The 23,675-nt window shown below is 35.7% G+C and overlaps 3 protein-coding genes across 4 annotated transcripts; all 3 read left to right on the forward strand.

Annotated features, from left to right (window-relative positions):
* The first annotated feature begins 111 nt into the window (after nucleotides 1-111).
* On the forward strand, nucleotides 112-5,153 carry LOC127941812 (cysteinyl leukotriene receptor 2-like). The gene is made up of 2 exons (XM_052537250.1): nucleotides 112-1,083; nucleotides 1,921-5,153. The coding sequence occupies exon 2, from the start codon at nucleotides 1,929-1,931 to the stop codon at nucleotides 2,961-2,963; it is 1,035 nt and encodes a 344-aa protein (XP_052393210.1). The 5' UTR covers nucleotides 112-1,083; nucleotides 1,921-1,928; the 3' UTR covers nucleotides 2,964-5,153.
* A 357-nt stretch (nucleotides 5,154-5,510) lies between these two features.
* Nucleotides 5,511-17,675, forward strand: LOC127942035 (capZ-interacting protein). Of its 2 annotated transcripts, none has more exons than XM_052537564.1 (7): nucleotides 5,511-5,650; nucleotides 12,275-12,361; nucleotides 15,311-15,388; nucleotides 15,648-15,710; nucleotides 15,795-15,995; nucleotides 16,091-16,562; nucleotides 16,640-17,675. In XM_052537564.1, exons 1-6 carry the CDS (start codon nucleotides 5,645-5,647, stop codon nucleotides 16,550-16,552), a joined length of 897 nt encoding a protein of 298 aa, XP_052393524.1. In that variant the 5' UTR covers nucleotides 5,511-5,644; the 3' UTR covers nucleotides 16,553-16,562; nucleotides 16,640-17,675. The 2 variants fall into 2 exon arrangements, with proteins under 2 accessions (XP_052393524.1, XP_052393523.1); XM_052537563.1 differs by having other exon boundaries at nucleotides 16,091-16,558.
* Nucleotides 17,676-17,811: 136 nt separating this feature from the next.
* LOC127942036 (guanylyl cyclase-activating protein 3-like) lies at nucleotides 17,812-23,243 on the forward strand. The gene is made up of 4 exons (XM_052537565.1): nucleotides 17,812-19,933; nucleotides 20,747-20,896; nucleotides 21,665-21,752; nucleotides 21,840-23,243. Exons 1-4 carry the CDS (start codon nucleotides 19,739-19,741, stop codon nucleotides 21,977-21,979), a joined length of 573 nt encoding a protein of 190 aa, XP_052393525.1. The 5' UTR covers nucleotides 17,812-19,738; the 3' UTR covers nucleotides 21,980-23,243.
* Nucleotides 23,244-23,675: the final 432 nt, after the last annotated feature.

Below are 23,675 nucleotides of genomic sequence, written 5' to 3' on the forward strand. Positions count from 1 at the left end.
TTAACAACTGATTTGTTTGTCAAAGAATAATAAAATGCGTCCTGTTTTGATTTAAGGAAGACAGTGGCACCTTTATCTGCCCCCCGTTGCCACAAACCAAGACTGTAGCCATAGCACATGATACTAAAATGATAAATCACCCTTGGTTTTTTTTTTTGTTTAGCCAAGCGTTGGCAGATATACTACCAACCGGAATGCTGTTTGTCAGGTAATGACGTTCGCAAATGTCTTCCTCGCATTAGTTGTATTTAAAGACCAGAGAAGAATCTCTAAGTGTCTAATTTTTTTCGAAACTTGATCATTTTGACTTTGAAATCATTTTTTCGTCCATGCTTCCCAATTGTTGTGAAATCACCTATTTCATAAGTAGGTTATTGTTAAGAAATGATCATGACTCATATACTAGAACTTGTCTGTACATGAAGGCAGAAGATGAAATTGAATGCAGTTTATTCAAAATCCCCATCACGTCATTTATGGTTTTTAATGTCCTGCTCTCATCGTAACAGACGCTCACAAAGGCTCTGCTTTGTCAGCAGTGGGTTCTTTTTAAGGTTATCAGTACATCATCATCCTCAGAAGTGCTTGTGCTTGTGAAAAGTTTAGTGCAGCATAACTGGGTTAAATTCCATATAACACGAGGAAATGAATATTGGGGCCGGCAAAATGCACATCTGCATATATTATTGTGGTTTAAAGCTGACATGCACAATTGTTTCGTTTTGCACGTAAGTGGCTTCAGTCATTTAACCCATTATGATAAGCTTTGGACTTTGGACCTTTTATATATGTTTTTCAAGACCTATTATTCAAAACACTTATCCACAGCTATTGAAAGCACTGCTACACTGAACGATGGGAGTAGAATGGTGGCTGATTTTGTTATAGAAGGAAATGAATCAGTCCTTTTGAACAGATTAAAGTGATGATGGGGAGGCCGGTCTTGGGACATCCTCCTCCTCCTACTGAGTTTTCTACCTCATACCTCCTTTAGTAGTTGACAGTGCTATGCTGGGTTGGCTAGTGATAAAGCTGTGTGCGCTTTTGGACGACCTGCTTTCACCTCTTCACACTGCAGAAAAGGTAACATGTCTTGCTTTTACAGTTTGCTGTTAAATATATATAATGTGTCCTATAAACTTGCTTTACATTACAGTTGTCGTAATGGTTTAAAAGCATTCAGCTTTGTGTTAACATGGTATGTGGCTGCTATGGAGAGAAGTAATTTGAGATAAAGATTTATTTTTAATAAGACTCTTTACCAACTTAGATTGTGTTTGAGATTGTTTAAAATAGACTAGAAAAACCTGTTTTCTTTTAATAGTAAAAGTAAATTAAAGTGTGAACTGCAAATGGTACATACTGTAAAACAATCGGTAAGAATGCACTTGCACTCTTAATAATGAAGACTCCAAAAGGAGGTTTTCATAGTTAAGGAAATAAAACAACCATTTTGTGTACCTTAACTTTTTTGTTTATTTGTCTATGAAGACATTTTATAATATGTAGAACTTTTTCCCAATAATTGTGAATGTTAACGGTTCTTTGGGGAACCATTGATGCAAACAAAAAACCTTTAGTTTTTGAAGAGTACATTGTCATGCTAAGGCATAGTTAGGGATAAGGGGATAGTTCAACAAAAAAATTGCTCGCTTTCATCTTTCGATACATAGGATATTCTGAAAAGTAATGTTTTTTTCCCCATCCATGCATTGAAAGTCAGTTGGGTCTAGATTTTTTTTTAAACCCCACTGACTTTCTTTGTTTTGGCCAAAACATTCTCCAAAATAACTTTTTTATGTGTGTGTGTGTGTTCAAGAAGAGTGTTAGGTTTGTAACTACATAATGGTAATCTATCTCTTAAAGAACTGTTCTGTTTCTTGTTTTAAATCACTAAAACTAACTCAAATCTTTCTCCAGGGAAGGACATGAATGCGTCATTTCCAGAGCTCAGGGAAAACATCACCTGTCTGAGCTCCAACAGCACCGATTACTTCAAACGACAAGTGTATCCTATAGCATACATCCTCTTTTTTGTCCTGGGACTTGTCGGTCACTCTTTATCTCTCTGCGTCTTCTTCAGCCAATGGAGGACCCAGAAGAGTTTCACTCCGGTCAGCTTGTTAATGGTGAACCTGTTAGTATCAGACCTGATGCTGGTGTCCTCTCTGCCCCTGAGGGTCTCCTACTACTTAATGAACTCGCACTGGATTTTTGGGCACGTCACCTGTAAATTAATCTCATATGTGTTTTATCTGAATATGTACAGCTCTGTGTATTTCCTAGTGGCCCTGAACATCCTGCGTTATCTGGCGCTGGTGCGGCCGTACCTGTACGTTCGTATACAGACGCACTACGTCGCAGGTATCGTGTGTGCTCTCATTTGGCTCTTTATGGGTGTTGCATGCAGTCCACTGTTGTTCACTAAGAAAAAGAATCAAAGCCAAGGCCATTTTCGATGTTTAGAGCTGGCGGAGGACAATGTGGACAAATTGCTCCTCATCAACAACGTTACGTTTCCAGTGGGCTTTGTGTTGCCTTTGGTGATTGTTCTTTTCTGCTCGGTCTTGGTTGCGAAGAACCTTCTGAGGCCTAGTCCTGCACTCGGTAGAACCAGACCTTGCAGGAAGAAGGCTTGTGCTCTGGTCATCATCAGCCTTGGGATCTTCCTGGTGTGCTTTATGCCGTATCACATAGTGCGGACAATCTTCTTAACAACTGAGAAGCATGTCCAGATGCATGGATACAAAGACTCGTGTGACTATATTTTGGTAGTCCGTAAGGCTGCCGTCATAGCGCATTGCTTGTGCACGGCTAACAGTTGTCTGGACCCCGTTCTCTTCTTCTTCGTTGGGGAAAATTCCCGAACATTCTTTGCTAAATGGACAGGAGGAAGAAAAACCAGCACTTGTGCTTCAGGGAGGAATCTACAGCAGGAAGAGTTACGGGTTTTGCAGAACTGAATGGAAAATGGTTGAACAGATCCGATCAACAAAGAACAGACCAGAAGTACAAACAAAGAACATACAAGAAGTACCGCATTCTTCTGTGTACTTCATAAATAGATGCACAAAAAGGTCACGTTTTACTGATCGGCCTTTAGAGATATTGTGGGTTCATTACGATAAACTCAACAAAATTTCGATTCCTGCAAATTAATTTAGACTGATCCCTATTTTTTTTATTTTTATTAATAAATCTTGATTGCAAATGATTGCAAAATTTGTAAACGTTAAGATAGGCTACTCATTGTTTCAGTATAGCCACAAGACTTGCGTAAAAATGAGTGTTATGATTTTAGTGTGGAAAAATACTAACCTTTTCTGTATTACAACTATGATAACCATCAAAATGAGGCCAACAGCTATACAGCTAAAATAGTTTTAATAGAAGGCTAATGCCTGGTTTCACAGACAAAGCTTAAGTCTAGTCCCAGACTAAAATGCATATTTGAGCTGCCTTAACTGAACGCAACTTGCACTGGCATACCTTAAAATAAATAAAACCCATTGATTTGTATCAACACCAGAAATGTTTTTCCTAGGAAATATAAAAAAAAAAGTTCTAATTTAACTAAGGCCCAATCCTGGCTTAATTTAAGACCTGTCCGTGAAACCAGACAAATAAGTGCTTTTATAAAATTAAAATGATCACAAATCCTCCAGAAATATAATAATATTATAACGGTATTATTGAATGCTGTTGATCGAGCTTGTAATGAACCCGATATGTAAGTCACTGCATGTGCTCTTCCTCAGTTCCATTATCCAATAACTTCAGGTGGCGGATCAGTGTTTGCGCTTCCATTGGTAACTCTAAATAACTGTTACCTCAGTATTGTGGTGTTGAATGTTAAGTGAATCATGCTAATATTTAGCCAGTGCTGTTGCACCCATATGTGTACTATAGCATGTATTATGGTTTCAATTTATATTTTCAATTTAAATGGTTTGTCCTGTGCTGAAGGTCTCACTTCTCTCTGTACATCTATGGCATGTGTCTGCAGAGTCCCATGTTAAATTCTGCGTAATCAGGAAGCAAAAGTAATGCAAGCAAAGCATGTGGCTTCATGCATTCACCTGCTTTTCACAGCTCTCCTTATCGACACATTACAACTGCACCCTTCCTCTTTTTTAGGTTACCATACTTGACACACTTTTGTTATAATAGCCCATGTTGGATGTCATGGTCACTGCTGGTCAGATTTCATTGTAAACATGCATCCCATGCGTATTGCAGTACTTTTTTTACTTTTTCTTTTAGATGCAATGCTTAAAGAGAAAATGTCAAGAGAACTGTTTCTAAGAGCAATTGTTTTGTTTATACATAAACATTGAATGGGCTGTAAAAAATAAAAAAAATACTGCTTCCTCTTTCATTTCATCCATAAATGGAAGTATTATAACTTGTTCTCTCACTAAAGCTCCTCCCATTATGGTGCATACTGCTCAACCTGACTGAAGCACATTAGAAACGTCCTCTGCATCAACACACAAGTTAAAGTCTTGTGAGCTATGGACTTAGATTGCATTTTTAGCACTTTAGAGCAATTTTGGCAAAGGTGTTTATTATCAAGTTAACTGTTAGCCACCAAGCAATAATAGCATGTTTTAAAAGCTCAGCAGCTGATGCTTTTGTCTTGTGGAAATGTTTCATTTAAATTAATCCTTGATATGAGAAACTAATATTGATATAATGTGGATGTTAACCTACCAAATACCAAATTAAACACTCCAAATATAACTACAGGTAAATTCAAGCATTTGTTTTAGTTTTAGTTTTCATTTAACCTATATTCATCCCAGCAGTAACAGTGGTTTTGCATTTTATACGCATCTGTTGGTAAGAAATGTTTGCTAACCTCTGGCACTGCAATGAAGATGTTCCTTTTATGACACACTTGTAAATAACACTCTGCACTATGCTGTTAAATCATCTTTGTTTTATGTTTTGTCAATGTAAATTATCTTGCGGCCCTGAGAACCACCGTGGTAAGCTGTATTGTATGTGTATAGTTTTTTTTTTTTTTTCTTTTTTTTTTTTTTTTTTTTTACAGAGATGTACTTTTACATTTTATAAAATGTTTTGAGCTTTAAAAAAAGTAATGTTTTATTTGTTGTGGTACTAGCTGTAGTAGTTTTGTCCATTCCATGGCTTGTCATGTGATGTAAATATGGCTGCGCCCATGAGAGGGCGACCTGCCCAATGTAGAATAAAACAGCTGTTTCTAGAAAACAGATGTCTTCAGTCTTCAAGACATTAACAGCTTTAATTATATTTTCAAAAATGCAGTTCTTTGAGAAATTTATGCAAAAAAAAAAAACCTATTTCTCCTTGGTATTAACGTCATTTTATTTTCAGCACAGAGTTTTCATGATTAGTTTCTGTAATTGTGAAAATACATAAGAAACTACAGGCCATTTCGCTACAACAGTTTTTTACTCTTTGAGTATGGCACAATCTTATGACCATGGAAATGTTGTAAGAGTCAGGCCTAAATATAACTAACGACCACCCTCTTGACTTACAAGAGCGCGCGTGCACACTGCGCTCGTGTGAGGAGCAGAGAGCGCGCGAGTTCCTTAAGCAAGTGTCACACCAAAACAGCTACAAGAAGTTGAGAACACGCCAACAACCGTGGAAGATGGAGGTATGGAATCATTTACTGTGCTTGCGCTTCAAACTCTTTGTTGCAATTTCCTATACTGCTCTTCATACGTTATCTGCTGCAGAGTAAACAAGAACTTGTTGCATTTCAGTCCATGAGATGCGACGAGATGATTCAAGATGGCAAAGCATCAATCTTTATAGACGTCATTTTTGACGAGTCTGTTTTGATTATACACTGAGCTCCAAAATTATAGTGAAAAGCTTGTTTTGATTTCTTTAGTGAATATTTTTCTTTACAGATAATAATGAGTAGAATATATATATATATATATATATATATATATATATATATATATATATATATATATATATATATATATATATAATTAGCATAAATTAACATTTCAATATTGTTTGTATTGGTTTGTCCCTTTGCTTTAATACCAACAGCACTAAAGCTGCATTAAATCCACACTTTTGTGTAATAATTTATGATTGTTATCTTAAATAGTTAAATATGCCTTATTCTTTTTACATCATAGCATTTATAAATCCTAAAACTTGTGCTTCCAGATTCAAGTTACATTTTGTATCTCAGATTTTGTGCGCTCAGACTTTTTGACTCCACTGTATGCATAATATATTTATACATTATATAGTTTTTCATTTAAGGTGTGTTTGGGTTAAATTAGTTGTTGTTTGTTTAACCTTTTTAATAGGCATATTAATTAGGCTTTGAAATATGTGTGCTGTCAAGCTTAAGAGATGATAATGGTTTCCACACAACACTCTTGGCAATGTCATATGTGAATTTGGAGTCGGTGGATAAAAGATGAAGCATAGCTGTGGCTATGTAATTCACATGGGCCAAGCCACCTCTAAACCTCCATCAATCATAATTCACATAACCTTGTTTGCAGAGGCTGCCATCATCACTAGCGGTTTTATTGTTGTGTTTGTACAAGTTACTCTTCGAATTGCTTTGACACTGGTTCCCTTACGAGTCTCAAGTAAGAAAGAAAGTGGAGTGACAGTCAGCTAACTGACACAGGAAGTGGTGTAACCTCATTCGTATGAAAGATTAAAATGGCGGGGTTTGATGATGGACCCATGTGCTTGAGTTTGAAGGTGCATGTATGCTTTGATTTGCAGATTGGAGGCTTTTTGACAACTGATTTCCAGCATACAGTTTGTAATTAATTGAGTGGCTGAATGCTCTAATCACTTTTTTTTCTGTCAGTGAATATTTTGAGTGCAGCTTTAGAGACCTGTGGGAAAATGTGAATTTTTCCATTGGTTTCATTGTTTTTTTACTGTATGTTCTATACTGCTTATGTACTGTATATGGTTTCCACTAAAGCTGCCATATATCATTTAGTTGCTTTACAAATATGACAATAATAAATAACTATATTATTATTTCTTAATATGAATTAAGGGATTGAGTTGGGCATACCAAAATAAAAAAATTAAACCGTTTATTTGGTTTAAAAATGTGTTTGTTATTTAATTATTTTTTTCATGGATGTTTCAAGAAATTATTTGACTAACAAATTATATTTAAAAGATAAACTTTTGTCAAATTTCAGTCAGAATATTAGAGAATAGAAAACTACAAGTGATTGGTTTCAAGAACTACAATTATCACACATTCAATATTATTTGTAATCCATCTTCATGTGAAAAATGGCAATGCAATTCTTTCACAACTTTTTTTGTTCATGCGAATGAGTCTACAACTGAAAGCCTCATCAACAAAATCGCTCATCAACATTTATCATGTGCTATAATTGTTGCTGTATCATGTTAGATATTTGTTATAATTACAGATCATGCAGACAACAGTGTGGCGTTACACAATATTATAGCAGAATTATTAAAACTTAATTTAATGAGCTGCTGCTTATTGGGCAGTGACAGTATAACATGCAAAACACCTGCATGTGCATGTGCTTCTGTTGTCTGGTTCGGAAGATTACATTGTGGTCAGAAGAATTGTTTGTTTGCTCAGATATGCATGCCGAATAGCGGAAAAAAAAAAAAAAAAAGATTAATAAAAGACAAAATAAATAGGTTTCTCAGCTCATTTTATGATGATAGTAAATTTTTGCATAGAATGAACCATTGGTGAATCCGTTCTGAGCTGAGCCACTTTTAAAGAGATGATTTAATTCCTGCCTTTAAAAAATGTACCTTGACTGCTATAATAGTTGTGAAGTTTGGATTGACTGCATTTAATGCATGCCTGTTTTACAGCTTTGTGTTTGGTAATACTGACCCTCAGAGCACTCTACCGCGTGGACTTCTGGATATTTAAGTTGATTATCTCCTGAATGTCAGTTATGCGAGCCTGCGGGTCAGTGTCAGTCCCACCTCGGCAGCTGTTAGGGCAATGGCCCTCTCTTGTCTGAGCTGTGCACAACCACAAATTGTGCTCATAGATGAGATGGAGAGATTTTGAGAAGGGAAATGTTATTGCAACACTATTAACTGACTACAGCAAGCTTTCCTCTCAAAGGGCTTGTATATTTGGTTTGTTCTTTGTACTTGATAGTGTTCTGCGCATTTAGGAGAGCAATCATTCATTACCTCATAAAGAACTTGCTTAACTTTGTGCTGCGAGACTGTGAGAGCATATGGGTGTGAACTTGTCTAAAAATTCCGGGACATGACTTCATTTGGAGTATTAGCAAGTGATGTAAATGTTCAGTGCTGGACACAATCTCCATGTCTTTTCCATGCCATGATTCAAAACAGTTGTTTGGTTCATAGTTGTGTCACTGTCAGGTAACTGTCCATTCCAACCAAACCGTCCTTTCAGATGTCAGATAATGCCAAGTGGAGACAGCTTGTCCCGTCACAGGAAGTGGATGTCTGTGCTGTAGATGGAGTCATTACATACTCCTGGAACGCTGTGTGATTGATTCAAGACCTGGACCGTGATGGGATCTGGGTGTGAGGTGGAGTCCGTCATCATAACTCACTGACTCACACCAGAGTGTTTTGCGAAGGCTCGACTTTTCCAGCACACAATCCACTCCAAATATTCAGATCCGGAACATGATGTCATAGTACTGGTGCACTTCTGGATAGAGATCACTCTAGAAGAACCTGATTGTCTTTGAACTCTGTTGCCTTTAGGAAAGAAAGAGTGACTTAGGCCATAAAAATACTCTATACACATGTCCGAAAATATGTGGTCTTTCTGCAACTTTGCATTACTGTGGGTGTTACAAACCACAGATGTCTGTGCCATTAACCAAGAGTGTTATTCAGGTCACTAGCTGTTTACATATAGACATTTAGCTAACTTTAACTTAAGAGGTCAAGGTTTGGCTAGTTAACATGACCCAGCTAGCCCCTGCTGGTACAGTAGATGTTTTTCTATTGACTATTATTTAAAAGTTTCTGTGTATACTGATTAAATTTACTGATTCCTTTTTTTTTTCGGTTGCACAGACTGTTGCACAGTCAGCACAGTGTGTACTGGTGGACTTCTAGAATTAGGAGCATGTATGGGTTGGAACAAAATCATAATTTTATTTTATATTAATATAGTATTTATAAAAAACAGGTCACATCAAAGGCTCACTACTGTAAAAAAAGATAATGTGTAATTATTAACTGTTCCAAACTGAAATTTGGGCTTTGGCTTTTGTGAAGTGTTACTAGAAATGTAATTGTTTAATGTCAGGTCACAAATTATTTGTCTGATTTTCTTAGCCTCTGACAAAATGCCCCTGGTAACGATGTGGTTACCCAAAATACCCCTGAGTCTCTCTTAGATGATTTTTTACACACAACTGCTCCTACACTCCTGATGGCCGTGTGCTTAATGAGCTGATTCTAGCTTCAGCAGGGCCGTTAAAAAGCGCGTGTCATCATGATCATGCCTCTGTTTTGGAGACGAAGAAAGGCTGAATCGATTGTTTGTTGCTTTGTTTCTCACCCTGTGTCATCTGACTGCTGCCAACTCTTGTGAAGATAAAACTTTAGAACGGATTTGTCTTTTGTTGCTTACATTGTGTTTATGAAGGTAGTAAAATTGTTGGAGAAGCTATTAGTGACGATTGCAGCAGTGATGTCATCTTCAGGAGTCATCTCTGCAGGTGTGTGTTTAATGTGTGCAAAGGCACAGCTGAGACACACACACACACACACACAAATGTTGTAAATCTCAAGGGAAGAGCTGCCCACACACTGCCTTAAATGAGTAGTAATGAGCTCAATGTCCTGTACTTAACATGTTAGCATGTGCATTAAACCTTTTAAAAGTAAAAACCACACCATTGGTCTTTTATGTTCAATCTTTAAAGGAATCGTCCACCCAGATATGAAAAGGTGCTGTTTATCGATTCACTGTTGGTCCATTCAAGTTGTAGGTGTCTTTCTTTCTTCAGAAGAGCAGTGAATACATTTTTTAGCTGAACCCATATTTCTTTAGTGAGCTATAATATTATAAAGTCCATGGGAGCCATCACTTGGATTAAAGTGAGCAACAACAGTGTCATATACGTGTACGTCATTTTTTTGCATTTAATGTTCATATGGACCATGGTTTCAGCTTAAAAAAAAATCAGTATATATTTTTGGGGATAAAATATTCCTTTCTCTGTAAAATATTCCCACAGAGTTATACATGCTAACAATGCCGTTTTATTTTTAGATTTACATAATATCTATTTACATAATGGTATATTATAAGATTTTTACTTGCTGAATCTTCAAAAATCTGATCATGGAGGGGAACTGGATGAAGGAAATATTTTTTTTCTCAGTTAAAAATGTTAAAAATGGCAAACATGTTGCTATGTTGCATTTCAGGCATGGGAGCTCCGCTCTAGTAGCAGTTCAGTCTCAGCCTCATCATCTTCCCATGTTGACTTTGGCAGTTAGCATAAATTTGTCAATTTGTCAGTGACACTGAGAATTTCTGTGAATGTGTCTTGGGGTCACACTTGAGAATGTTTTCTCAGGCTGGAGTTCGAAGTGAGCTGGGTGACAAAACGCATGCCTTAATGCATGATATGGGCTAAACTGCTGTTTCTGTTATGCATAAAGTCTACTTCGAAACATGATGCACTGATATATAAGTGAAATGCCTAGATTTAAATTAGTAACAAGCTGTTTCACAGAACACTTTTTTTCTGTCCATGGGCACTAAATAGGGCAAATGATGTCATGTTGGAATGCTTTTATCTTAAAGAGGACTGGATTTAGTGGAGCTGGAACACATGGGCAGCAGACGCAGGCAGGACTGAGAGCAGCACAGATGGAAAGAGGCTGGGCAAAATATATATTTTTTATAACTGAGGCCTGAATGCATCAAGGTACCAGGTATATACCATGTCATATTTGGAGATTTTAAGAAGCAGCTGGCTGTCATGTACAGTACTTTTTTTTTATTATTATTTTGTGTTTATGAGAGGCTAGCAGGCTCTCATAGACACCAAAGCAAGATTATTAAAAAAATTGTAGTTCTTTGTGTTAGCTTGACATATTTGAGTGTAGAAGTGAAGATTCAGGTTCAAATGACAACAAAATATGTTTACATATTAAAAGTATATTAAAAAATGTATTTAATTAAACTTAATATTGAGTAACATACATTTCACACACACAACTACACAAGTTACTTCAGACAGGGTCACAGTAAAGCATTGCACATCTCTGATCTGATCGTCATGCATTTTCAATTAATGGAAAAGAGGAGCCTTAACATTTTAGGATGATGACGACAAATTTCTTCTCTTTTTTTTTTATTAAAAAAAAAAACGATTTGTCCCCACAAACTGCAACTTAATTTAATCATGAAGATGCATTCATAATAGCTTTGCTGGTTTGAAGAGAAATTCCGCTTCTGATGTTATGCTCTTGCCTTGCTCAAACACCCTTCCTGTTTTTAACTCGTCTTGTATACTTCAGTTTATCTTAAGTTGCCTCATCGTTGTATAACCAACATCCTGTAAGATATAGACTGCATGCAGCTCAGTGCTGAAGGGTTCCCACAAAGCTCTGAGAATGAACTCCTTGACAACAAACAGTTTTAGGGCCCCAGCCCTAAAATACCACATTCTGCAATCACTTTTGAGAAGGTAGCACTGGTTTCCCTTCACTGATAGTGAGAGAGCTAATGGTCCTAGATGGGGGCCTGTGGATGGAAGAGCCTGAGACTGGGATGATAACAGCGGGCTGAAGTTACACCCGACTGAGCCCATGTCCCCATGAGGCCAGTTGCATGGCTCAAAAAGCACTTTCTCAAAGATTTCCTTTGAAATACGATCTTTTCATCACTGTGCTCAAATGTGCATTCATGACTCATGTGGTTTCCTGTGGAGAAAAAGAAGACATTTTCTCAGCCTCACTGTGGAAGTCAGTGTTACACACCTAATGGATTGTAATTAGAATTGTTTCTAGACGCTTAAGGCAAAGATGGCCTTAAATTCTCAAACAGAGGGTGCTGCTTTTCCCTTTGCAATATTATGTGTTTTTATACATTTTTCAGAAAATTTGTTATGTATAAAGGTGGCAGGTGTTTTACATTAAATAAATTGATTTAAGGATGCTTTGCCACGGATTGCAATGTCAAAAATTCATATTACAAACAATATATCAAAAAGAAGGGTCTGTTCTCATTCATACACTAACATTGTTGTATTTTTAGGAGCATTCTGTTGTAAAAAAGCGCTCGGTGGCTGAACTAGCTGGAAAATTCAGTATTCCAATACCCCACATGACAGACGCTGAAGTGGTGAGGTTTCATATTAATCTGAATATGATCACATCCTCTCTGCTTTCACACTTGAACTTCCTAATTTGTCCCATTGTACTCTATTCCTGGACTTTAACAAAGTCATCTTTTTTCCTCTGCTTTTGCTTAAAGTTTATCATTTTGTTTTCAATCTTCAGCTTTTCTGCTATCTTTTTTCCTAATTTCCTTTAAAAATCAGTTAACCATTAGTTTAGTGTGGATGAAAACATAAGGCGAGACACTGCAGGTGAATAGGGTAAAAACAAATAACTGATAGTTATCACCTTACTTACCCAGTTGATTGATTACATTGATTACTGCAAACATTTTTTGTATTACAAGTTTTCAAAAATGTTATGTTTAAATATGCAAATGATGCATTATTTAATGAAATATGAGCTATTGGCTAGACATATATTTGCATAAATGTCTAGTACAAAAATCTGAACACTAGATGAAGTCAGTTTCAACATTTTTTTTATTTTATTTTTTTAATATTACAGTCAAATGTTTTTACAGAGGGAATTCTTGGTGTCTTTTTTTTTTGTCACTCCATAATTCAGAAAAACTTGGGACAGCCAGAAAACAACATATTTTCAAAATATTGGGTGGAATAAAATGTTGTATATTATCAAGGAAAATATATATGAACTAATCCCTCTGTAAAAACCTTCAGAATATAGACAGGAATAAAAATGTAAAGTTTGGTGTGTGTAAGTGCTACTGATATGGCTCAATGTTGGAGAAAAAAATTATTTTGAGAAAACGGCCTTTAAAAATATGTATTGTAATCAAAATCTATTGACACAAACAGATAAAGTGCTTAACGGTGTCTTTTGGATGTTTTCCTTCCACTAGTTTGAAAAAGCACTTTATGAAAAGCCAAAAAGCCCAGAATCTCAAAATTGACAGGTGCTTGAAAAAACAGTGGTTTTGCCAGCAGTGTCTCACCTTAAGCAAAAAATATATATATTTAAAATATCAAATGATGCAATAAAAATCACTGACATTAAAATTGGAAATTGATATCATTTATCCACAGCAAATTAATCTGTGTGTATATTAAGAACTCTATATTGCAGCATAACATTAAAGGGTTATTTCACTCAAAAATGTTTTACTCGCCCCGGAGGCATCCTAGGTGTACATGACTTTCTTCTTTCAGACGAATCCAGTTGGAGTTATATTAAAAATGGTCCTGGCTATTCTCCATCTTTGCAGTCAGCAGGTGTTGCAGTGCTTCAGTCCCAAAAAAAGTGAAATAAAAAGAGCCCAACTATAATTAAAAGTGTATCACACCGCTCCGGGGGGTGAACAAAGGCCTCCTGTAGTGAATTAATGCCTTTTTGTAAGAAAAATATCCATATTCAAAATGTAAATGGAATAGCAGGACGATTTCTAATATAACTCTGACTGGATTCGTCTGAAAGAAAAAAGTCATGTGCACCTAGGATTCTTTGAGGGTGAGTAAAACACAGTCTAATTTTAATTTTTGGGTGAACTAACCCTTTAAGTCTAAAATGAATAATTATGTAACGCAGACATGTTTCTTGATACCTGCTGTGTACATTTAAGTGTATAATTTTCAGGGGGAAATTTCTAGGTTAGTTCTGGGCCTGCCCCCTGTTTTGCAGACAAGGAAGCAAATTCCCTTGTCAAATACTTTGGAACAATTCTGCAGTGGATTTTAGATTCAATGCAACCCAGATTTTTGTTCTTACGAATGTACAACTCTTGTTAACTCTTGGGCCTAGGTATTAATGTTAAGACTGGATGTGGAAATCCTCATGAACTGCTTGGCAAAGTGTCATTCTATCGCTTGGGAAACGGACACCCAAGGAAGGCGTCCTCAAGCACAGATATTAATAAGAATGAATGTTATGCAATACAGAAATACTATGCTGCATATCTGTGCAGATGACAGATGGGTTATCTTGTTTTTACCACTCCTTACTTTTTCCCCTTTGTAGGCCTTGTTGCTCATTCTTGTATTATTTCTCAAACATTTCCTCATTGCAAACAAGTACATACAATTGCATGTCTTTAAAAAAATGTCAATCATCTTAATGTTTAATTTAGTCGTGTAATTTTAGACGTTTTATTTTTAGTCAGGATTTTTAAATTGTTTTATTAATTTATCTTTTTTTCTTAAATATCTGTATTTGTATTAATATTATACATTGTATATTTTTTAAATATTGGGTCCCACGTTATATTAGGTGGACTTAACTACAATGAACGTACATCAAAGTAAAGTATAGTGTACTTATTGTGTTCATATTGTATTGCAAAACACTTTTGCTTCTACTAAGGTGGGAAACGGGTAAGGTTAGGGACAGCTTTGGTGTTATGTATAGGTTTAAGGGTGGGTTAAGGTGTTAGGGATGGGTCAACTGTAATTAGAAATGTAATTACAGAAATTAATTACAGATGTAATTACATGCGAGTATTTTAATGTAAAAAGTTTAATTATAATGTAAAAACATCCATGTACAACATAAGTGCAAATTATTAATTTAAATGTAAGTACATAGTAGTTAAGGCCACTTAATATAAAGTGGGACCATATTATAATTGTTTTTTTATGTAGTTTTTAATAATTTTATTCTGTTTTTATAATTATTTCTTTTAAATATTATGTATCGTTTTATTTTAAAAAAAAATCATTTTTTAGTTTTACATTTTTATAGATTTTGTGTATTTGTATTTTTACAGATATAATAATATTATTTTTATTTATTTTTTTTAAATATTATAAAAAATGTTTTATTTAATTCTATAAATACTTTATGTATATAGAAAATATTAATATGTATTTGTTTGTAAGGGGATGATTTTTTTTTTTTTTTGATGATGATTAGGATTCTGTGGAAGTCATTTCTGTGGTAAGGTATGCACGTGTTTGTGTGGATGTATAGCATGTGGATCTGAGCTCTTCTTTTGTTCCAGAACAAGCCTGTGAGGAGGAGACCCCCACGCTCACTACCGCTGCCTGCTGCTAATGATGCAGGTCAAAGCCAGGATGAGGTGAGACGATCAGGGATTGAGGGAAAAAACTCCAAGTTGTCAGTAATATAACTAGCTTTTGTTACAATGTAGTTAAAACATTAACTTTAGTTAAATGGATATAGAAATTATGTTTGTAAACTACTACCTCAAATCAAAATTTGCAATGTGTTTTTAGCAATGATGCAGATTTTCAAAGCTTTTTCAATATAAACCGTCAGTATTGTTGAAAAAAAATTGGTTTTGTTTTTATGTAACTGATTAATTTTTTTATCCTCAGAAAGGAGCTGAAACAGTATCAACCAGGAAGAACAGAAACTCTGCCCTCATTGAGAAACTGCAGGTTGGTTGTTCACAGGTTTCCTAGTCTTACACAGCAATGTTTCCCTCTAGTGGACAGAAGTCAGTATTGTCCCATTTCACACAGGCCAGCCTTACGCTTTCTCCTACGGGACCTCCGTCCTTCTCAAAGAGCCCAGGGGTGCTGAAGTTACCGGTGCCGTCCATCTCCCCCGGCTCTCCCAGCAGCACCTCTAGTCCTCCCGTAACTGTCACGCCCAAACAAGAGGAAACTCCTGCCAGCTTTGAGAGTCCCACTGAGGGAACTGTTCTCAAAAGCATCAACAAGGTTTGAGGCTTCATATAATTTCACATGTCAGTGAATTCAAACCGATAAAACTGGTTGCAGAATTTTAATTCACACGTATTTTTACATCTGCGTAGGGTAGAGCTCGACTTTCCATCAAGCGGCGCCCACCGTCTCGCAGACACAGGAAGTCCAGTGCAGATGAAGGCGGAGATGATGTGGATAAAACAGCCTCAGCCACCCTCGATCAAACGACTCCAAATGGGCATGAAAGAGACGTGTTTGAAGAACACAAGACGTCACCAGATGCAGAATCTCTCTCCTCTAAAGAACAGATGCAGCAGGAAACGGAACCTGCAGATCCAGAGAAGCCAGAACCGGAGGAAAAAGTGGAGACTGTGACTTCGGAAAAGATTGAGGGAGAAGAGAAAGAAGAGGAAACAGAACCAGAGCTAAAGGAAGAGAAACGTGAAGATGAACCACCGCTGACTAACAATACAGAAGAAACACGTGAAGCGCTAGACACGCAACCACAAACAGAGCCGGACACAACAGATGAGAAAGAAGAGGAACCGAAAGAAGATGAAGTAAACCATTAGAGCCGAGTGAGTAGGTATCATATCCAGGTTCACAAATGTTATATGCATTAGCTTGTTTCATTGTATCTCATTATTTCTATTTTGCAGGAGTGTAAAGTCTCTAAATAGAAAAAAAGGTCAAAGCTGCCTCAGACTGAAGACTGAAACTCACTGCTTAACCATAGCGAAGACATCAGGAGAAGATGAAGAAATGTGAATTGGTTTTAGACTTTAGACTTAAACCAAAGATTGGATTCGTTTGAATGTGCAAGTGAAACCCGCAGCTGCAGAGAACTACCGTATTGTCCCTCCTGTACAGTTGTGTTATTGTTCTGAGCCACATTAGTTTGATTTGAGATCATATGGGATTTGGTTTGGTTTTTACTTTTGTATATAAATATTAGTCTTCACATATTTTTTATATAGTTCTTGTAGTTCGTAGTTGTATTCCTGTCATAAATATGAATGGTGGATCATTGAGACTTGCAGAAAATAAAAAATGGGAATATGAAAAAAACTTATCACATTTCCACATTTCATTGGAGAATATTGGTTTTCTCAGTGCAGTGTTGGATGAAAAATATTGAAGTATCTAAGCATGAGTATATGTAAGGATCACTAAGATGGAAAGTTCTGGTTCTAGAGAAGACTTACCTCGAGGTCATGACCCTAGTCTGCTCCTATTCTGCATAAGATCTGGCCTTCAGACAAATATTTGCTTAAAAAAATATGCGCAAATAACTATCTGTTTATATAGCAGAAGTACCAGATATTCTCTTATAAAATCTCTTAATCGGAGAGCTGACAGATTTTCAGCGTTAGACCTGTTCTCATCTCTGGGATCTGTGCTGACCTCATGGAAGCTCTAGTGAGGGACAGATTATCATTTAAATAGAGCTCTCTCACTAAGCATGTGCTCTGTGTTTTAATATTGGCCCTGACTACAGAGTAGAATACTTAACTGTGACATAAACCCATTGAAATTGAGATTTATACATCATCTGAAAGCTAAATAAATAAGGATTATTAGGATCGGAAATTTTTGGTTGAGATACAACTTTGAAAATCTGGAATCTGAAAAAAATCTAAATACTGAGAAAATCGTTGTCCAAATGAGTTCTTAGCAATGCATATTACTAAACAATATCTATAATTAATCTATAAAAATCTATAATCTATAATCTACCCATACAATGTTTTTTTGGCCACTGCTACTAATATACCCCAGCGACTTGAGTCTGGTTTTGTGCTCCCGGGTCACATATCGTGCTGCTTGTTTAAGTCCTGAAAGCATTCAGTGTTGTTCAGTAATGGCAATGAGATTAATTAAAGATTAGATTCAGAAATTTAAGGTCAGGGGAGGAAGGATTGTGGTGGATCAAATAATGCTTCCTAATCTATTTGAGCTATTACTGAAATACAACCAGAATTTTGGTTTGTTCTGATTGCTAATATTGTCATGGCAACTATGATGTAAATAAATAAACAAATGATAAGGATAACAATTATTACAGGAATTACAGCCTGTTCACTTTTTGTTTTACTGTTCTGACTGGACAGTATGTAATATTATAATACAAATAATTATTGATAATCATACTTTCATTACAGTTGATACTGTGTATTACGTATGACATCCTTGTCTTGCTCTCTGATTGGTTTACAGTGTCAGGTTTAAGCATGCAGACTGCACACAAGCGAAGCACATTTCAGTGTTTTTTTATATAATGATGTAATTATATTTGCATGTGCTGCACTTTGATCATTAATTTGTTCATTTGTTTAGTTCCTTCACATGACGTTTGAGTCGCTGCTGGTAATCTCAGCATCACAAATTTACACTAATTTACTTGTAGATCTTTAGAAATGGCAGGAGTTGAGAGGTTCAGGTAATGACTACAGTCACTTTATCCCATTTAAACCATATTAAAACCCTAATGAAGAGCACGGATCTGCCTCATCACCACTTTCAAGTGAGAAAAGTCAGCGATGGGACTGGCATGCAGACAAAACGAGGCTGGGAGATCATCATCAGGTCATATCACCAATAGTTATGTGACAACTCCATTACCCATAAAATGCTAAATATGCTTTCTCACCATTCATCTCTGTTTAATTCTGAGTGCTTTATACACGAAAATGAAAACAAAAAGCAATTTTTTTTATTGTACATTTGTTATTATCATTTAACAATGTTTTTCTTTTCCTTTTTTTTTTTTTTTTTTTAAAGTTTAGTTCATATTTTGAAAACAGACCTACACAATTTGTAAAACAAAAAATATGGAGCCTTTTTTTTGGTTTGGATTTTGTAAAAATTTTTAGATGGTTATGCAAAACTTTTTTTTCTTTTTTCAATTTTAATTATGCACAGATTATGCAAAAAATAAATAAATCCTATAATAATATACTTTTAAAAAGTAATAAAATGTTATGTTGATTATGCATAAGAAACCATTGATCAAATAAATTTAGGTATGCACAATATACGCATTAATGGTCAACATTTGAGACTTTTTAATCAATATTTAATTGTGTAAACTTTTTTTTTTATATGATCTTATTTTTTCAAGTATTTAATAATCAATAAAAAATCATTTAATAGCACTGTTAAATGTACTTGCTATCAAATAACAGAATTAATATGCATTTTTCACATACATGTACAATATTTGAATGTTGTAATATCTACATTTGTAATTGTTATTGTAATGTTGCAATGCACAAATTCACTTGTAATCGAATTTTCATGTGTCATTATCTGCCAAAATGACTTTAGGGTTACTCAGCATTAGCATCATTTTATCATGCCTGTTTAAATTTTAAATGTATTTTGTACAAATAAAAGATTTAAATCTGCATTCAGAGAGATGAATAACTAGACCTTGTTAGACCTGTGTAACACAACATACTGAAAGATGGCCTCTGATGAACTCTGCACGAACAGTTCATCTGGGGCCTGAACGCTGTTATATAAGCATTAGCTACTCTGTGCCACGGACTCTTTAATGGTCAGGTCTTGTCATTATCCCATTAGCTGTAGATATTTTAAGGTGCCACCACTTTTTATTGGTACCTGGATGTAATAGTTTCAGACATTCAGTATCCTGTGCTGTCACTGTGTGCGGAGGCCAGTTTACACCTCGTCATCAGAGCTGACGGGCCAGCAACCGCCTGGACCAGCAACGGGACAGAAGGTGTGTGAGGGCCATGGGGAACACACACGCAAGTCTGGACGACATCCTCGCTGAGGACATGCACCACTGGTATAACAAGTTCATGAGGGAGTCTCCATCAGGCCTGATCACACTTTTTGAACTCAAATCCATCCTGGGACTGCAGGGCATGAATGAGGACGCCAGCAGTTATGTGGACCAGGTGTTCTTCACTTTCGACATGGATGGGGTGAGCGTTCATTCTTGAATTTGCATGTAATATGAAGAAGCAGTGTAATTTCTGAATATGTTGACTAAGATGTAATTTTCCAATCTTGCATATCATCCTTCGTAGCTGTGTTACATAACCGTTATTTATTGTTTGATCCTAAATGGTTGTTTCAAATAGACCTGTGCACCAGAGCTCAAATGGGTAATACAAGGTCAACTCTGGTTAACAATACCCATTTTTATAATGGCAAAAAACTAAAAAAAAAACAAGGGGCCAGATTATATGGCAAATATATGCTGGTAGTAAATAAATATATATATATATATATATATATATATATATATATATATATATATAGTACAATGTAAAAAAAATAAATACATATATATATATATATATATATATATATATATATATATATATATATATATATATATATATATATATATAGTACAATGTAAAAAAAAATACATTTTGTTTTATTTTATTTGTCAAATTTTGCCATATGGTGAATGTGTCGATAGCAGGCAATATGATATATGATGTGTATTGAGAAATATGGCGGTTGCATTTTGTTGTGTAATTCTTCCAAGCACACTTGATAGGTTTACTGATGTGTCAAGTACATCCAGATTTCATTCTAGTCTGTTCAGCTTAGAGGAGAAAAGCTTACAAAGTAACAGTTACAAAACGTCCACTGATTAATTTTAAAGCAAACTAGCATAATGATCATGACTGGATCTCCATATTTAAATTGTTCATATTAAAACAGCCTAACAAAAAATATATATTTATTGTTATATGAACTGTCCCTCTTTTTCTTTGCCTTAGGATGGATACATAGATTTTGTGGAATATATCGCTGCCATCAGCTTAATGCTCAAGGGGGAAATCAATCAGAAACTGAAATGGTACTTCAAACTTTTTGACCAGGATGGCAATGGAAAAATTGACAAGGATGAACTGGAAACAATATTTACTGTAAGTGAACGTTTTTTTTTTTTTTAACAAATACCATAAACCATTCCAGTTAGCTAACTTTAGTTTTTTTGCACAAATGATACAATACACACTATGCCCTCAACCATGTAGTGTATGAATTATATAAGCTTATCTTGTCATTTATAATCAGAGTCTGATAGCCCCTCCCTCTTTGCCACGTAATTAAAGCCATGAGAGTTGAGAGCATGAAGTGTCCAAAACTCCACACTTCTTTTATTTTTCTGATTATTTAAGTGCATCATCCAGGTATTTACAGTTCACACTAATCACACTATTTATACAAAAACATTATAGAATAGTGCACTAGTACGCAATATAGGGATGTTAACCTCTGCTTAGGATAATCACTGAACAACCTACATTTATATTTTATCCCACATTAGATCTTTGCGAATGAGCTGAAAATAGAAAGTCAAAACTAGAACCTCACTGCAGTTCAGATTATGTTTACATGGACTTTGGATCAGTCTGCTTAACTTGTAGATGATCTGATTTAATCCGGTTAGAGAACGGTCTTCCTTGTGCTGTTTCTGTACAGGGGTCTCTGGGACTTGACACTTCTTAGCGTGTAAATAGTGTTGCGTGTCATGAAGGTCTCATGTTCAGCTGACCTCAGGTGGCTGCTCAGCTATGCCATACAATAATGCTGCAGTTCTAGGGATGGAAAATTTGTAATAGAATTTCATTGATGTTTCTATAAAAGAGAAAAAGTTTTATGTTTTTGGTGTTGTTGTTGTTCTACAACAGGCTATACAAGACATTACAAGAAACCGTGACATTCTGCCAGAGGAAGTAGTGGCTCTTATATTTGAAAAGATTGATGTTAACGGAGAAGGTGAGAACCAGTTGATTTATGAAAATTTTCATCTGTATGCATTAATATATTCTAGTTGATTACATCTCCCTTTACTTAAATGTTCAGGTGAACTGACGCTGGAAGAGTTCATTGAAGGAGCCAGAGATCATCCGGACATCATGGATATGCTGAAGAAACTGATGGACCTCACTCCAGTCCTGATCATTATTGTCGAAGGGCGACAGAAACCGATCAATGCAAGTTAAGCAGGCTAAACTCCATCAGAGAAACCAGAAACATTCCCCGCCTGAAAACAAAATGAAAGTGGAGTTTGCTAGTCCCACTCTTGAGGAACCGCTGTAGCTTCCCACAGCTCCTGTGTGATTTCCTCAACAGAGAATTCTCAGGGGAACTTTTGTCCAAGCATGGTGCTGTCTGACCCCAGTGGAGATACCAAGCCTTGCATCGGAGCTGTCCTCAGCTGAACATTAATCTTCTAATGCTGTAAGGGATTCAGGAGACTTGGCAAAGCTTAGAAGTGAGCAGTGTGGTGCTTTTTAAGGAAAGGCTCAGTAGAGCACATCATATAATCCATGTACTTGTGCTTGAGCTGATGTTTATGGCATGACTATATTGCTCTGGGAGGGAACTCTGATACAGTCCATTGCCGATGTGGCCTGAATTGCACTAAGAACTGGGAAATGAACAATGTATATACAGCAACGGTTCTCAGTTGGTTTTGCCTACATTTTACACTGCACATCAAATGGCAATCCAAAAACAACAACAAAAAATTTACCTGTAAATCAAACATTTCTGTAGAATGTTGTATTGAACATAATATTTCAATGAACTGTTTCCTACATTGGTAACCTGACCAGGCTGAATGGGAAATATAACTATTTGATAAATTCATAAATGCAATAGTTGGCCACAAAATGTTGACTTTAATATCTTTGGTGTTATTGACAATGGGAAGTTGTGCCTGTTTATTGTGTTGTCCGTGACCCAGAACAGACCCTAAAACCCATTTCTGACCACTGATATCATTTCACAAATATTATAGCACTTTATCAAAGGAAAGTATCAAATTTTTTCTTCAACAATTTTTTTCAAAATTAGTAACTGCATTTTGACTACCATTCAAAGGTTTTATATTTTATGAAATGAAATGGGGGAAAAAATACAGAAAGACACATTAAACTGATCAAAGGTGACAGTAATATTTTTTTTTATAATTGTACAAAAGATTTCTAATAATGCTGTTATTCTATTTATCAAAATGTCCTGAAAAAGATGTCACAGTTTCCACAAAAGTATAAAGCAACACAACTGATTTCAGTATTGATAATAATAAGAAATGTTTCTTAAGAATCAAGTCAGCATATTAGAATGATTTCTGAATGATCATGTGACACTGAACATTGGAGTAATGGCTGCTGAAAACTCAGCTTTGGATCACAGGAATAAGTGCAGACTTGGTGAGCATAAAAGATGTGAAAAAAATAAAAAGACTTACAGAACCCAAAATTCAGAATCTGTATTGCACATATTTAAATGTACATTTAAATGTATATTTCTGTATTGCCACTGTTTAAAAGTCAGCAGGTGTTTCTGTTTTTTAACAAGTCTTGAGTCCTTTGGATAAGCCTTGCATTAGAAACCTTGAGAAAACCACAAAAGGACTCTAAAAGTGCTTTTACACTTGGAAATATTTTAACAGCATTACTAAAAAGCAGACAGTTACAGTACGTATGTCTAGACTCAGGCTTGATCTTTTAGCACTAAATTTAAATTGTGTAACCATAGCATACAGTACATAAACACCAGTTCAGTTGGATGCACACCAAAGATCGGGGGCGTTGTTTATAAAATGTTGCAACCATCCTACATTTGATCTGATGATCATTTCTCAAATATGCATACATGTGATGCAGGGAAATGAATGTACACACACACACA

The sequence above is a fragment of the Carassius gibelio genome, chromosome A21, assembly GCF_023724105.1.
Source record: "Carassius gibelio isolate Cgi1373 ecotype wild population from Czech Republic chromosome A21, carGib1.2-hapl.c, whole genome shotgun sequence".
NCBI classification, from domain to species: Eukaryota; Metazoa; Chordata; class Actinopteri; order Cypriniformes; family Cyprinidae; genus Carassius; species Carassius gibelio.

Coding starts and splice junctions, on each gene's coding strand:
- LOC127941812 (XM_052537250.1), top strand. CDS start 1,929: ATGAATGCGTCATTTCCAGAGCTCAGGGAAAACATCACCTGTCTGAGC.
- LOC127942036 (XM_052537565.1), top strand. CDS start 19,739: ATGGGGAACACACACGCAAGTCTGGACGACATCCTCGCTGAGGACATG. Junction 20,897..21,664: donor AACTGGAAACAATATTTACT/GTAAGTGAACGT, acceptor GTTCTACAACAG/GCTATACAAGACATTACAAG. Junction 21,753..21,839: donor GATTGATGTTAACGGAGAAG/GTGAGAACCAGT, acceptor TTAAATGTTCAG/GTGAACTGACGCTGGAAGAG.
- LOC127942035 (XM_052537564.1), top strand. Junction 15,389..15,647: donor CAGGTCAAAGCCAGGATGAG/GTGAGACGATCA, acceptor TTTTATCCTCAG/AAAGGAGCTGAAACAGTATC. Junction 15,996..16,090: donor TTCTCAAAAGCATCAACAAG/GTTTGAGGCTTC, acceptor ACATCTGCGTAG/GGTAGAGCTCGACTTTCCAT.